The sequence below is a fragment of the Myodes glareolus genome, chromosome 5, assembly GCF_982192425.1.
Source record: "Myodes glareolus chromosome 5, mMyoGla1.1, whole genome shotgun sequence".
NCBI lineage: Eukaryota > Metazoa > Chordata > Mammalia > Rodentia > Cricetidae > Myodes > Myodes glareolus.
Genome location: NC_142030.1, coordinates 16477387 through 16490092, shown reverse-complemented (window position 1 = coordinate 16490092; position 12706 = coordinate 16477387). Strand labels below are relative to the sequence as shown.

The following is a 12706-nucleotide window of genomic DNA, read 5'->3' as shown; positions in this document are numbered from 1 at the left end:
TCTACTTTATCTATCTAAGGCTGGAGAGCACCATCAGTTACGGGAGGGAGGTGTAGAGCCAATGTGCTTGACGTGCAGGCTAGCAAAGAATGGAAGATCCCAAAGGTTTCCAAGTTCCATGTGGCAGAGGCTGGACCATCTGGGAATGTGGTGGCACTAGGACTCTAAGCCTCGGGAAGGTAGACGCACTTCTGTGTCGTCAGGGTGCCTCAGGGTGCTGCATGGCACACTTAACACCTGTGCTTCCTCTTGTGTCTTCCAGGCTGAAGTTTGTGCCGGGACGGTGGCTGAGGTGATCCAGTCTGTGGTGAATGGGGCAGATGGCTGTGTGTTCTGTTTTGGCCACGCCAAGCTGGGTGAGTGAAGACTCGACTTCTTGTGTGGCACATTATTGTTTCCTGTCACCTCGTCTGCGTTTCAGGGTTGGGTCTAGAGTCTCTGTTGAAAGGAAGGGCTAAGTTCCCTTTCGGTGCCAAACAGAATGATAGCGAACAATCACGTCTGACTTGGAAGTGTCGGTCCTAAGGGGACACCTATTTGTGTAGGACAGCTTCAAGTCCAAGAGGGGAAACAACGGGATAGCGAAAGTGTTTCTACTTGGTCTAGGTTATAGTCAGTCCCAGAAGGTGAGCAGGAAAGGTGTGCATGTCCTCAACAGGGGATGTCTGGGGAGCAGATTTTAGGTGGGTGGAGCTAATGGAGGCATCTCCAAGCAGAGCCCCACATGGGAAAAGCAAAGCTGTCCTTGCCTCCAGCATTCAGACTGTGAGGGGTCCTCCCCGTCTGCACATGTGGAAAGGAGCCACCAGCTAGCCCTGCACAGGACTGACTTAAATCCCCTCTGCACCCTCTTCCCTGCCCTGACCTGTAGCTGTCTGTTTGCTCCTAGGTCTTGTATGGCATGCAGAATGAGTTAGCAATTTGGGAAGCTCAAAAAAGTGGTCCCCGGTAGAAGGGATCATGCCTTGCGGAGGGCACAGAGGCCCATCCCCTGTTATCACAGAGCCTGTTACATGCCCCACCCCCACTCCTTTCTTCACTTCTTGATCACAGATCAAAGCAGGGATCCTGATTTTAATGGAATTTGCTCGCGCTATTAAAAAAAAAATACACAGCATTTAACTTGAGAAAGGATATAAAGCCCGAGTGTGTGGATTTAATCTGTGGGGTGGCTATAAAAAGGATCGTAACGGTGCTGGAAAGCCCAAGCTTCCTCCCTCATGTGGGACAATGGAGAAAGCACATAGCCTGCCATGTCTGAGGTCCTCTGCGAGGTACTGTGTGATTTCATCTTGTCGTTTGTTTGGGCTCTCACGTTTTCCTAGAGCTGTTTCATCACCAGTGCAAGGAAATGTTTGCGGTTTTTCTGGTCTTTTCACTCTTTGGCTTGCCTTCTTCCCAGTTCCCCACACGTTCCTCCTGCGTCCTCCTCGGCATCTGTTTCTTACGGCTATATAGAGTGATGTCTGGCCTCTCCAACTGTGTCGCTATCTTCCCTGGCTCCCACAGGGAAATCCTACACCATGATTGGAAGGGACGACTCAATGCAGAACCTGGGCATCATTCCATGTGCTATTTCTTGGCTGTTCAAGCTCATCAATGAGCGCAAAGAGAAGACCGGGGCCCGATTCTCAGTCCGGATCTCGGCTGTTGAGGTGTGGGGCAAAGAGGAGAACCTTCGGGACCTGCTGTCCGAGGTGGCCACGGGCAGCCTACAGGATGGACAGTCTCCGGGCGTGTACCTCTGTGAGGACCCCATCTGTGGCACACAGGTGACAGCTTTGGAAGCTTGGCTTAGGTGTGGGGGGGGTATTTGGAGGATGGGACATCTTAGCCCTGGAGTCACGTACCATGCAAACTGGGAAAGGCTTATGAGTGTTTACTTTTAAGTGGACTGGAACTTTATGGTCTGCAGCTGTGGGGCCATCTGCTCGCCCAACCTAAATATTTGTACCTTGAATCTAACTGACAATGAGCAGAAACTACAATTGTCATAGCATTTGGGGGAAATCGAATCCACTTTCTTGACGCCTTTTGAGAAGGGGTGGGGGAAGCACAATCTTTCTTTTGTTTAACAACAAACTGAAATATTTACTGCTCTGCACAAATAGCTGCAGCCATTCCTGGGGCTGTTTATGGCTCTATAAACTGTGTTTCTGGCACAGCTTTGCAACCGGATTAGCAGTGCTGTGGGAAAACTAATAACCGATTTCTAATTAGAACCGTGATATAATTGCGAGAACCATAGAAGCCAAGAGAAGCTCTTGTTCGCCTTTTCAGGAAGTCAGGCCTGTAGTGAGCGCCTCTGTCTTTTGCTGTGTAACATGTGATGGCTTGATGGCTCCTCTGGTTCATATCCAGAAAGTCAATTCTACCAGTCCCCTGCAGTAGGCGTCCCAAGTGCCTCCTGTTTCAGAAAGGTGTCTCTTTGATAAGTACCCACCTCCTACCAGTTGGATCATTTCTGTGGGTGGGAATGCCCCAGAGCCAGTATTACACCCATCTCTTCGAGCCTGGCCCTGCTCAACCCCTGTTAGAGGTACTCAGAACCTTCCGATTTCCTTTGGAACCCCCTGCAGTGTCACCAGAGTTGTCTGGAGAGTGTCTGATTCCATATGAGGTAAAGCCTATCGCCCCCCAATGCACATTTCTAATGAGTTCCCTATGATCCAGGGAATTGCTACTCTGAAGCATAACATATGTACAGATGCTGATTCACAGCCCCCATGATGGAGGTAGGAGCACCCAGATGCTGATGCATAGCTCCATGATGGAGGCAGGAACACCCAGATGTTGATGCACAGCCCCCATGATGGAGGCAGGAGCACCCAGATGTTGATGCACAGCCCCCATGATGGAGGCAGGAGCACCCAGATGCTCATGCACAGCCCCCATGATGAAGGTAGAAGAACCCTGGCTACTGCTCTTGCTGCAAGTTTGACAGGGCAATCAAACACATTTTAATTTAGATTTATTTGTGAGTCCTCTTAAGTAAAGATCTGTTTAATGGAAGGTAAATAAGATAAAAGTAATGGTCTCTTGAAACTCTTCTTTAAAGTGTTTGTGATTCTTTAGTTTAGGTTAGATAGTAAGTTCAAAAGCACACACATTCACTAAAAACCCCTTCAAAGTTCAAGGTTTTGAAAGATGGTCTTAGTTTGCAAATCCTGCCTGCACCAAATATTTCTTCTCGCAGTTGGAAATTATAGGTATGGTTGAAGTCAGAGTAGAAAATTGTCGTAATTTGTACCAATCCTAAGACATGTTGCAAATCAGTTCCTTGAAAAATCCAAGCTGAATCAGGCATGCACCTGTCATGCCAGCATTTTCCTCGCTATGGGGAGTGTGAGGGAGAACAAGAGCTTGTCTCAGCTAAACCAAAAAGTAGATTTCCTTTTCCACCACAAAGGGGAGTTCTGGGATTCAGACCCAGGGTTCTCACAAGATTTTGACACAGCTCCCACTGCGTCTTTTCTAATCACTGGCGAGTTTGCCCTGAGCATAAATTCAGGATCAGGAACTAAAACAAAAACAGATGTATGTCTCTTAAATACAAATGAGACCTTCAAATTACTTAGGTGTTTCTACATGCCTTTTAGAGCTTGTTCCGTTGCTATGATAAAATGCCCTAACAAAAGCAACTTGACAGAGAAAGTCTTTGTTATGACTCCCAGATGAAGGTCATCACCAAGGAAGGCAGCAGGAGCCTGAAACAGCTGGTCCCAGTCATACAGGCGGGTCTTCCCACCTCAGTTATGTGATGATTAAGATAGCCCTAAGAGTCATACCCAGAGGCCCATCTCTTAAGTGATTCTACATTCTGTCAAGTTGACAACTAGGATTGTCATAATTGTCAAGAAGTACATCAGAATGTACTTCTTGTTCAGGACTATGCTGGTAAATGTGACCTCAAGTTCGCTTTTGTTAAGTAACTGAGAAATGGGCAAGTCTCTTCCCCGTAAGATGTAAAACCACATCTCTCAGTGCCAAGGTCAAGACCTAGTCACATCTCTTTTGTTAGTAGATGAATGACCTAGGACGGCAGTCCATAAAGATGGGCATGTGCTTCACTAATGCCCATACGGCCACTCGCCAGCTGTAAAATAACTAAAACCAAGTAACAGTCAATAAACGTGGTCAATATTCATTTTCAAAAGCATATTAACTAAGCTGGGCTTCCTTAGCCATTAAAGCGCTAGCAATAAAAGCGTGAGAATTAGCATTCGGATCCCCAGAACCCATGTAAATGCTGGGTGGGCGTGACAGTCTGCCTCTGATTCTAACTTTGAAAGTAGTTCTCAACCTTCCCAATGCTGCAAACTTTTAATACAGTTCCTCATGTTGTAGTGACTTCAAACCATAACATTATTTTGTTGCTATTTCATAACTGCAATTTTCCTATTGTTATGAATCACAATGTAAATATCTGTGTTTTCTAGTGGTCTTAGATGACCCCTGTGAAAGGGTCATTTGACCCCAAGGGGTCAAGACCCACAGGTTGAGAACCACTTTTCTAAAGCGAGACAGAGCAGACTAGCCAAGAGACTATTTATATCTGGAATTGTGGGATTCGTTGAGATACCTTGTCACAGTGAACAATCAAGGATAATTCCCAATGTCAACCTCAGGCTTCTACATGCACCCAAGTGTGCCCACACATATGCAAAATGCATATATACATGTGTGTACCACATACATGAAAATGGAAAAAGAAACAAATGGCTATGCTGTGTATAGAACCTTGTTTCAGGACTTCTGGCCTTACGGTTTGGACTGAGACTTCCCCAGGCAGGAGGGAAGCCTGAAGGTCTCAGCTCTCACTTTCTGTCCTCCAGCTGCAGAACCAGAGTGAGCTGCGGGCCCCCACCGCAGAGAAGGCTGCCTTCTTCCTGGATGCTGCCATTGCCTCGCGACGGAGCAACCAACAGGACTGTGATGAGGATGACCACCGTAACTCCCACATGCTCTTCACCCTGCACATCTACCAGTACCGGATGGAGAAGAGTGGGAAGGGCGGAAGTAAGTCCCTCTTAGCTGATTCCATGCCTGGCTCTGGCCAGCCAGCACCCCTCACATAAGGCAACAACCCTCTTCCTTAGCAGAGGGTATGGCACCCACTTGTAGCAGCTCAGTGGTCTGGAATCCAGGAGAATTGTAGATTCTAGGCTCAAGTTCACTTTTGAGTTGTACAGAGGCAAAAGGTTGGCTTTGGCAATAATAATTTACCAATGTCATTGTATTGGATGTGTGAAAAAAGGACTTAAAAAAGAAAAACATCTACTGCATCTTTCTATTCACAAGTTGCATAAGGGTCACGACCTGTATTAATCAGAGTTCTCTAGAATAACAGACCTTATAGAATGAATATATATGTATATGTGTATATATATATGTGTGTGTGTGTGTGTGTGTGTGTACATATATACATATGACAAGAGAAAGAGAAAATGGGGATTTACAGAATGATTTACAGGCTGTGATCCAGCTAATCCCACAATGGCTGCCTCTGAAGGAAGGTCCAAGAGTTCAGTAGTTGCTCAGTCCGTGAGGCTGGATATCCCAACTGCGTTAAGACTGGAACCCTGAAGAAGTAGGCTGCTATGCTAGTGAAGGAACAGACTGGTTAGTAATGTGACAGAAAGCCGGCAAAGCACAAAAACTTTCTTCTTCCATGTCTTTGTATAGGCTTGCAGCAAAAGGTGTGGCTCAGATTAGATCTGGATTAAATATCTGCATTAAAGCATTGTCTTCCTACCTCAAAGATCCAAGTTAGATCTTTAGATCTACTAGAAATAGATCTCCCTTCTTCAAAATAAGCGGGAATCCCTCACAGCTATGCCCTCTATTTTGGAGTTAAATTCAGATGTAGTCAAGTTGACAAAAATAGCCATCACATCACCAAAACCAATAGTAAGCCACGAGAGCACCTCCAAATATGACATTCATCATTAAGTTGGGTCCACCCTATAGGCTAGGGGGTGATAGTCATGTTTTTGAATAGTTTGTAAATTAGACTTTGAAAGAACTTCCAGGTATGGGATGCTTCCCTCTGTGTTGCCTGTCTGTAAAAGCGCTTTGTACAGATGCCAGCACAGTACTTGCTCTGTGAGAGAGTCACACTGCTAGGACCCCAGCTCTGTGATTCACAGCCCCAGCCTGGCTCTTTTGTCACATATAGGACTGGACTTGGAGCGATTATCCATCTTTGTCTGTCTGCAGTGTACATTCCAGGCCCACCAGAGTTGGGTACCAACACCTCACTGAGTGTCTTTGTATGGGAATCTTGACTCATGGGCCAAGTAGTCTGTTGACCCACTAGGTTTTCTGATAAGACATAAACCCCAGGGCTGGGCTGGCAAGACAGGGACTCCCACAACTCCCAAGAACATCTTGGTAGGGCTTTCCAAGCCCAAGCAACTGGCCCCCAGTCTTCTTGAAAGATTGTCTCAAGAACAGTGGATACCAAGAAAGCCACAAAACCTGAGTCAGGAGAGGAGCCTTGACTTGAGAATTGCAAGAAGAGGTCATTGGCCACCCTATTTCAAAGAAAATCTAGAAGTAACACATCCAACTGAGACCCTTTTAGTGGGAACCTAATTTCTCCTCAAGTGTCCTTGTTGTCCAAAAGACTTGTAAAACATTCCTGAAGATAGTTCTCTAGGGTTCCTAGTCTCCTCAGCTGGAAAATCCTCTTCCCCATACCACTGCCTCCATGGGCCTGGCCTCTCACACTCTGCCTCCTCCTCAGGGTTTGTTATCTTGCCTACTGACTTTTTATCATTGTTTGGGTTTTCTGAGACAATGTCTCGCTATTTAGTCCAGGGATCCTTGAACTCACAATCCTCCTGCCTCAGCCTCCAGAGTGCCAGGATTGCAGCAGTGGGTCCACCACACCTGACTTAGTTACTGTGTCTTAGATTCAGATTTATTGAGTGATAATTTGTATCCCCTGGAATTTATCTCCTTTTGTGTTTTTAGATTAGCTAAATCCATATAGCTGTGTAACCAGGAGAATCCAAGGTGATATCTGTGGCCTGGAAAATTCTCTTTATCCTTTATAGTCAGTCCTTACTCCTACCTGGCAAGCACTGATCCGTTTTTGTCTGCATTTGACCTTTATCCAGAGCAGTGTGTGAGTCAATCCTGAGGCCCGAATGGGTCCCTTTGCAGCTCGCTTCTTTCATTTAGCACAATGCACTTGAGATTTGCTTCTCTTGCTCATTCACTGATCTTCCTTGTTATTTTCTCATTTGTTTTGACTGACCCTAGAGACCTGCCTCCCGTTCCCACCAGGGGGGATGAATGAAATAACCCTATCTGCCTTCCATTAGCCTAGGTCATGTGGATAGACCTGGAAAGCAGATGGAGGACTCTCCAGTAATCTAGAGACCCTGGCTGTCACTCACCACTCTGGATGCCCCCCTGGGAAGGAGACCATTAACCTAAGACCAGATCTCCTTGGACAGCCTGCGATGGTGGGGGTTTGACTGGGGAACAGCAACAGGAGGACATGTTGAATGGGAATCCTTTAAAGGACATTAATTCTCAAAGGGGAGTTCACACCATATCAAGCACTGCCATTCAGCACAACATTCTTGAGGCCGGAAGCAGGGATTAGGAAGTGGAAGACCCTGAGTTCAGAAGTCTGCAGCTGAACTGCATTTCTCCCAGCAGTCCTGGGAGCTGGTTATAAATCCCACCCTTGCTGCTTGTTCTGGGTAATGTCTTAGCAGAGCTGATGTGAGAGTTGGAACACTTACTAGTTTAGCCATTTAAACAGCTGTCAATACTAAGAATCATCCTAGCCTTCAATGAGTTCTTAGATGGCCAGCAATGGGAACTCCCAACAGTTCTGGATCCCGAGACCAGGGCTCCCAAAGGTACCAAGCAGAGGGGCCCAGGGGGTGGAACGATGTCCCTCTAAGTTGTACACCAAGCCAGCAACTCTCTTTTGGTCTTTCTATTTTTATTTCTTGGTCTTGTTTGCAACTTAGAGTCTGGAAGCTATAGCAAACAATGAACATACAGAAAGATTTCACTGAAGTACTTCAAATGTAAAAATTTGAATTTCTGACTCCACAATGATTTAAAAGAACATTTCCTAAAACTGAAGACTTGCTCCCAGATAGGTCCTACCAAATCCTAAGCACTTATTAAATATTTAACATCCAATTCATCTTTTTATTTTTAAGCTGTGCACGAAAATTGCTTTTAAATAATAAATTCAGGCCAAAGGAAAAGGCAGATGCCACTAACAGCCTCCAAACCTCTCAGGGGCTTGTCCAGTGTTGCATCAAACTAGATGAGAGAAGAGGAGGGTCCAGGCTGCAAAGGGCAAAGGACAAACCCCTCCCACCTGCCAGGGCCCCATCGTCTCAGAGGCAAAGGATCAGACCCCGCCGTCAGGCCCAACAGGATTTCAGTGAATTTATGTGGCTAACCCATAATGAGAAGATTTGGAGTGTTGTTTAAAATGGAAATTTTGTTTACTTATATATAAGTTATAATCCCCGTGGTCTTGGCAGCCAGAACTCAATTAAGGGAAGGTTTATTAATTAGTCACCCTGCGGGGAAGCAGGAAGCAGGGCTGTTAACCAACTGGGACAGGCTTAGCCTGATGATGGATTCAGGGGCGATCTCTGCTGCAGGAACTAAATACATGGTGTGAATATGCTCAGCGTCGTAGGCCCATCTCTGCAGTGTATGTCCACACACACACACACATACACACACCCCTAGACAGATAGATGACTTAAACCGCCTGGTCAGGATAGAAAAGGGCATTCTTTGTATTGCAGTTTTGTAGATAGCATCAGTTTGGGCTTAAAATAGCTCTCCAGTTGCCAAGGCTTTTGGAATATTAGCAGAACTGGTTCTCTCCACTGATAAGTCTTGACTGTTGAATCTATAAAGGCTTGTAGGCTCCATACAAATTCAGCACTAGGAAGAGGCCCCAAATAAGCAAGTGCTACTCCTCATAACGAATACCATGTTACTTGGAGTGGTTAACTGTAGTGGGCTTTCTTTCGGACCACCAACCAGCTCCCAAACCATGACACAGAGACTTGTTATTAGTTATGAATGCTCAGCCTTATCTTGGTTATTATTTTAATCTGTTTCTCTTTCTCTATGTTTTGCCTTGGGGCTTTTTACCTTTCTTTCTGTATATCTTACTTTCTGGCTCTCTCCATGGCTGACTGGCTGGCAGCCACCTGTCTTCTGACCCTGGGCATGCCTCTCTTTTTCCCTCATTCTCTTCTTCCCTTCTTCATAAGTGTAATCTTTAAAAGCATTTGTGTATGGGCTGGTGAGATGGTTCAGCAGGTAAAAGTGCTTACCACATAAGCATGCTGACCTGCATTCCCTTCCCAGAAATCATGGTGGAAGGGAGAAGTGATTCCGCACATGCCACAGCCTGCACCTAACTGTTCTCATAACATGCACCATACATATACATAATAAAATAGAATATTTCAAAGCATCTCTGCAGTGATGTTTTGATGAACAAGCTTGTAGACATCCAGTGTCCACTGACAGCTAACACTGGGCCTCTGATATATTCATTCATATTGCTTCCTCCTGGAAAACTGCCTTGGGCAAGGCTGGCCACATGAACATGAATGAATGTACTTACACAGCACCTGCACCTGCACTCATCTGGTCACTAAAATAATCAGACAGTTTCCTTCATCTTAGCTTTCTGATAGTAGTCAAACACTGTCTCTACAAAGGTTGTGATAACCTCGATCACCCATACCCTACCCAGAGCTGTGTAGTTACACAGTTCTAAGTATCCATCATCTGTCTTGTAAATGTGCTTCTAAAGGAGGTGAGCCCTGTCTTAGTCAGGGTTTCTATTGCTGTGAAGAGAAACCATGACCACGGCAACTCTTATTAGGAAAGCAATTGATTGAGGTGGCTCACTTGCAGTTTCAGAGGTTCAGTTCATTATCATCACAGCAAGCAGCATACAGGCAGACATGGTGCTGGCTACATCTTGATCAGAAGGCAACAGGAAGTGGTCTCACTGCCACACTGAGTGAAGCTTGGGCAAAAGAGACCTCAAAGCCCACCTGCACAGTGACACACTTCCTCCAACAAGACCAAACCTACTCTCCAAGGCCACACTTCCAAATAGTGCCACTTCCTTTGGGGCACCATTTTCTTTCAAACCATCACAGTCCCCGTACTGTCCCCAGCAGCAACGCCCTGAACAGGAAGATGGCTACAGGACTCCCAGCTCCCTAACCAGAGTCAATTATGAAGCCACAGTACTGACTCTATGCTTGTATCTTTAATCTCTCCCACCATCAATGTCAGAACTACCTCACTTCAGGATGGAAGGAAGGGAAATACATAGTGAGTTCTTGAGCCTGTTTCCTCCATAAAAGTCTCCTCCTTGCAGCTTTCCAGATTCTTCTTTCTGTGCAATAGTTTTCTCCTTAGAACCCCAGAGCAGCTTGCTGGACTCCTAGGTTATGTACTTCCTGAGAACCGAAGCCTCGGCTTTTCCTCTTGGGTCTCTGTGGTGCTGGTCCTTTGCCTACATGCCAATGCTCAGTACCTGTGTATTCCATGTGATGGAATGTGGGCCGTATTTTAACCCTGACTTCCTCTGCCATCTAGCACAGCTAGTTTTAGAGAGCAAGACCAACTTGTTTGGATTTTAAATTAAGGGATCAAGCATACCCCTGAGTGTGGGTGTAAGGGCGATCCCAGAGATACTAGGTCCCAAGGACTCTGGCCTAATGAACCGTTTAATGCCTCCCTTGATCCAACATTTGAATAGCCAATTGAGAAGTGGTAGAAATCAAAGTGGGGCTTTATTGGAAGAAGCATTAGAAAGCCAGGGGTCCTAGCTTTCGAGGCTAGATCTTGGCCCTAGTCTTTAAGTGTTTATGCTTCCCGGCTGCAATGAGGTGAACACTCTTACACATCCTTACAACCATGATGTTCAGCCTTGCCTCATGCTGGGGCCAGATGACCATGAGCTAACACCTATGAAACAGAGTCTTCTACCTTTTGACCATCTGTTTTAAATAGCTAGTGCAGCGTGCAAGCCACCCTCGCGTCAGTGGGTGCTATGGATACATTACACTACCAGAAGATGATCAGTTCACAGAGGAGGTTGGCTAACGAGGGGGAATTATATCCAAAGATACATAACAAATGTGTATTTATTCACGGATCTCAGGGGCATGCAATGTGGACTTGCTAAGAGATGAGTTTTTCACTTAAAGTTCTAACTTTCATAAACCATGCTGATTTTAATCATTTTTTAACTTTAATTTCTTCAAAGAGATTCAAGAACTTAAAAGATCCATTTGTTGCCAACTGGATCCTACCTTTTTCTGGCTCCTTTTTGTTTTTTTCCCAACTCTAATTTCTCACGTACATCTAATTTAACTTGAATCTTTTCTTTAAAATGCCTTCCCAAAACATTAAACTTAATTTACATATAAATGTTCAAATTCCCTACAAAATAATATTTATTGGTTTCTGTATTATTTATATTTTAATTATAATAAATGCAAGTATCGCAAGTCTCCAATCTTTTGACAGACAGGAGTGTGTCCTTTAGAAACCAAAGTGCTTAACAAAGCAGCCGCACACATTTGGCGTGCTGTGGTTGTCAGTCAGTGTCTCACTGGGCGACGGAGAGGGTGATGAACTCAGCCAGGGGGGGGCAGATGGTGGTCCCTCAACTTTGCAGCATGTGACAATTGTCTGGAGAACTTCGATGTGAAGCCCAGTGCCCATGCTGCCCTCCAACCCAATTCAATGAGAAGGCGTGGGGGGGTAGTTCTTCGCGAGTCCCGGGTGCGTCTAGTGCTGCTCTGGAAACCACCTGGACGCAAGATGAGTAAGGGTTGCGCATGTTTTAGAGTTCACTTTGGGTTTCTATCTGACTCAGGATTAATTTTCAATGAAATCATGGACGATTTTTTTTTTTAGCATGTGTGGATCTCAATCTCAATTTTCTCATCTATAATTTCTGTGCAATTTATGCATAATGTAGGCATTAAGTGGTATTAGGAGAATTACTCCCTATAGGAAAAATAAGGCATGTGGGGAACTTGGTTTTGTCCAACTCTACACTTAAACTATAAAGAATTTTGAGCTGAGGCTGTCGCTGAGTTGGAAGAGTCTTTGCCTAGCATGCACCAAGCCTGAAGTTTGGTCCCCAGCAGCACACAAACTGTGTGTGGTAACACATACCTGTGGTCCCAGCACATCGGAGGCAGAGACAGAGGCATCGGAAGTCCAGAATTATTCTCAGAAACATAGCGAGTTCAAGGCCAGCCTGGGATATATGAGACACTCTCTTTAAAAAAAAAAAAAATGAAGTTGCTCAAGACAGATTCAACTACATTCCTTTAACTCCTGTGTCCTTGGTCTCAGAAATCTGAGAAGCGGATAAGGAACCTACTTCTTGCCTATACTATCACCCCTTCTGCTTAGTCCTTGCGGAATTCCTGTCTCCCTGGCCACTTGCAGTGGTGGAGACGCTTAATGCTAGCAAACAGCCCATGCCCACTGACTTCACACCGGTCTAGATTAAGCACCATTTGCGCAAATCAGATTCTCTGACAACCCAAACGCCAGTGGGTATAGGCCGGAGAGCAGCTTTCTCCGTTGTGTGAGGGCGCCTCTCATCCTGACTCATGCAGGTAATTACAGGTGTTTTATAAATCTCTCCAGCTCC

At 45.5% G+C, this 12706-nt stretch overlaps 1 protein-coding gene across 2 annotated transcripts in view; it reads left to right on the top strand.

The window, feature by feature from the left end:
* Kif26b (kinesin family member 26B) overlaps positions 1-12706 on the top strand; it is a 424022-nt gene that overhangs the window by 356220 nt on the left and 55096 nt on the right. For both annotated transcript variants that reach the window (XM_087906092.1, XM_085687637.2), the window contains 3 exons: positions 263-356; positions 1510-1772; positions 4836-5019. In XM_087906092.1, coding sequence (XP_087762218.1) covers positions 263-356; positions 1510-1772; positions 4836-5019 — 541 coding nt within the window. The remainder of the gene's footprint in view (positions 1-262; positions 357-1509; positions 1773-4835; positions 5020-12706) is intronic.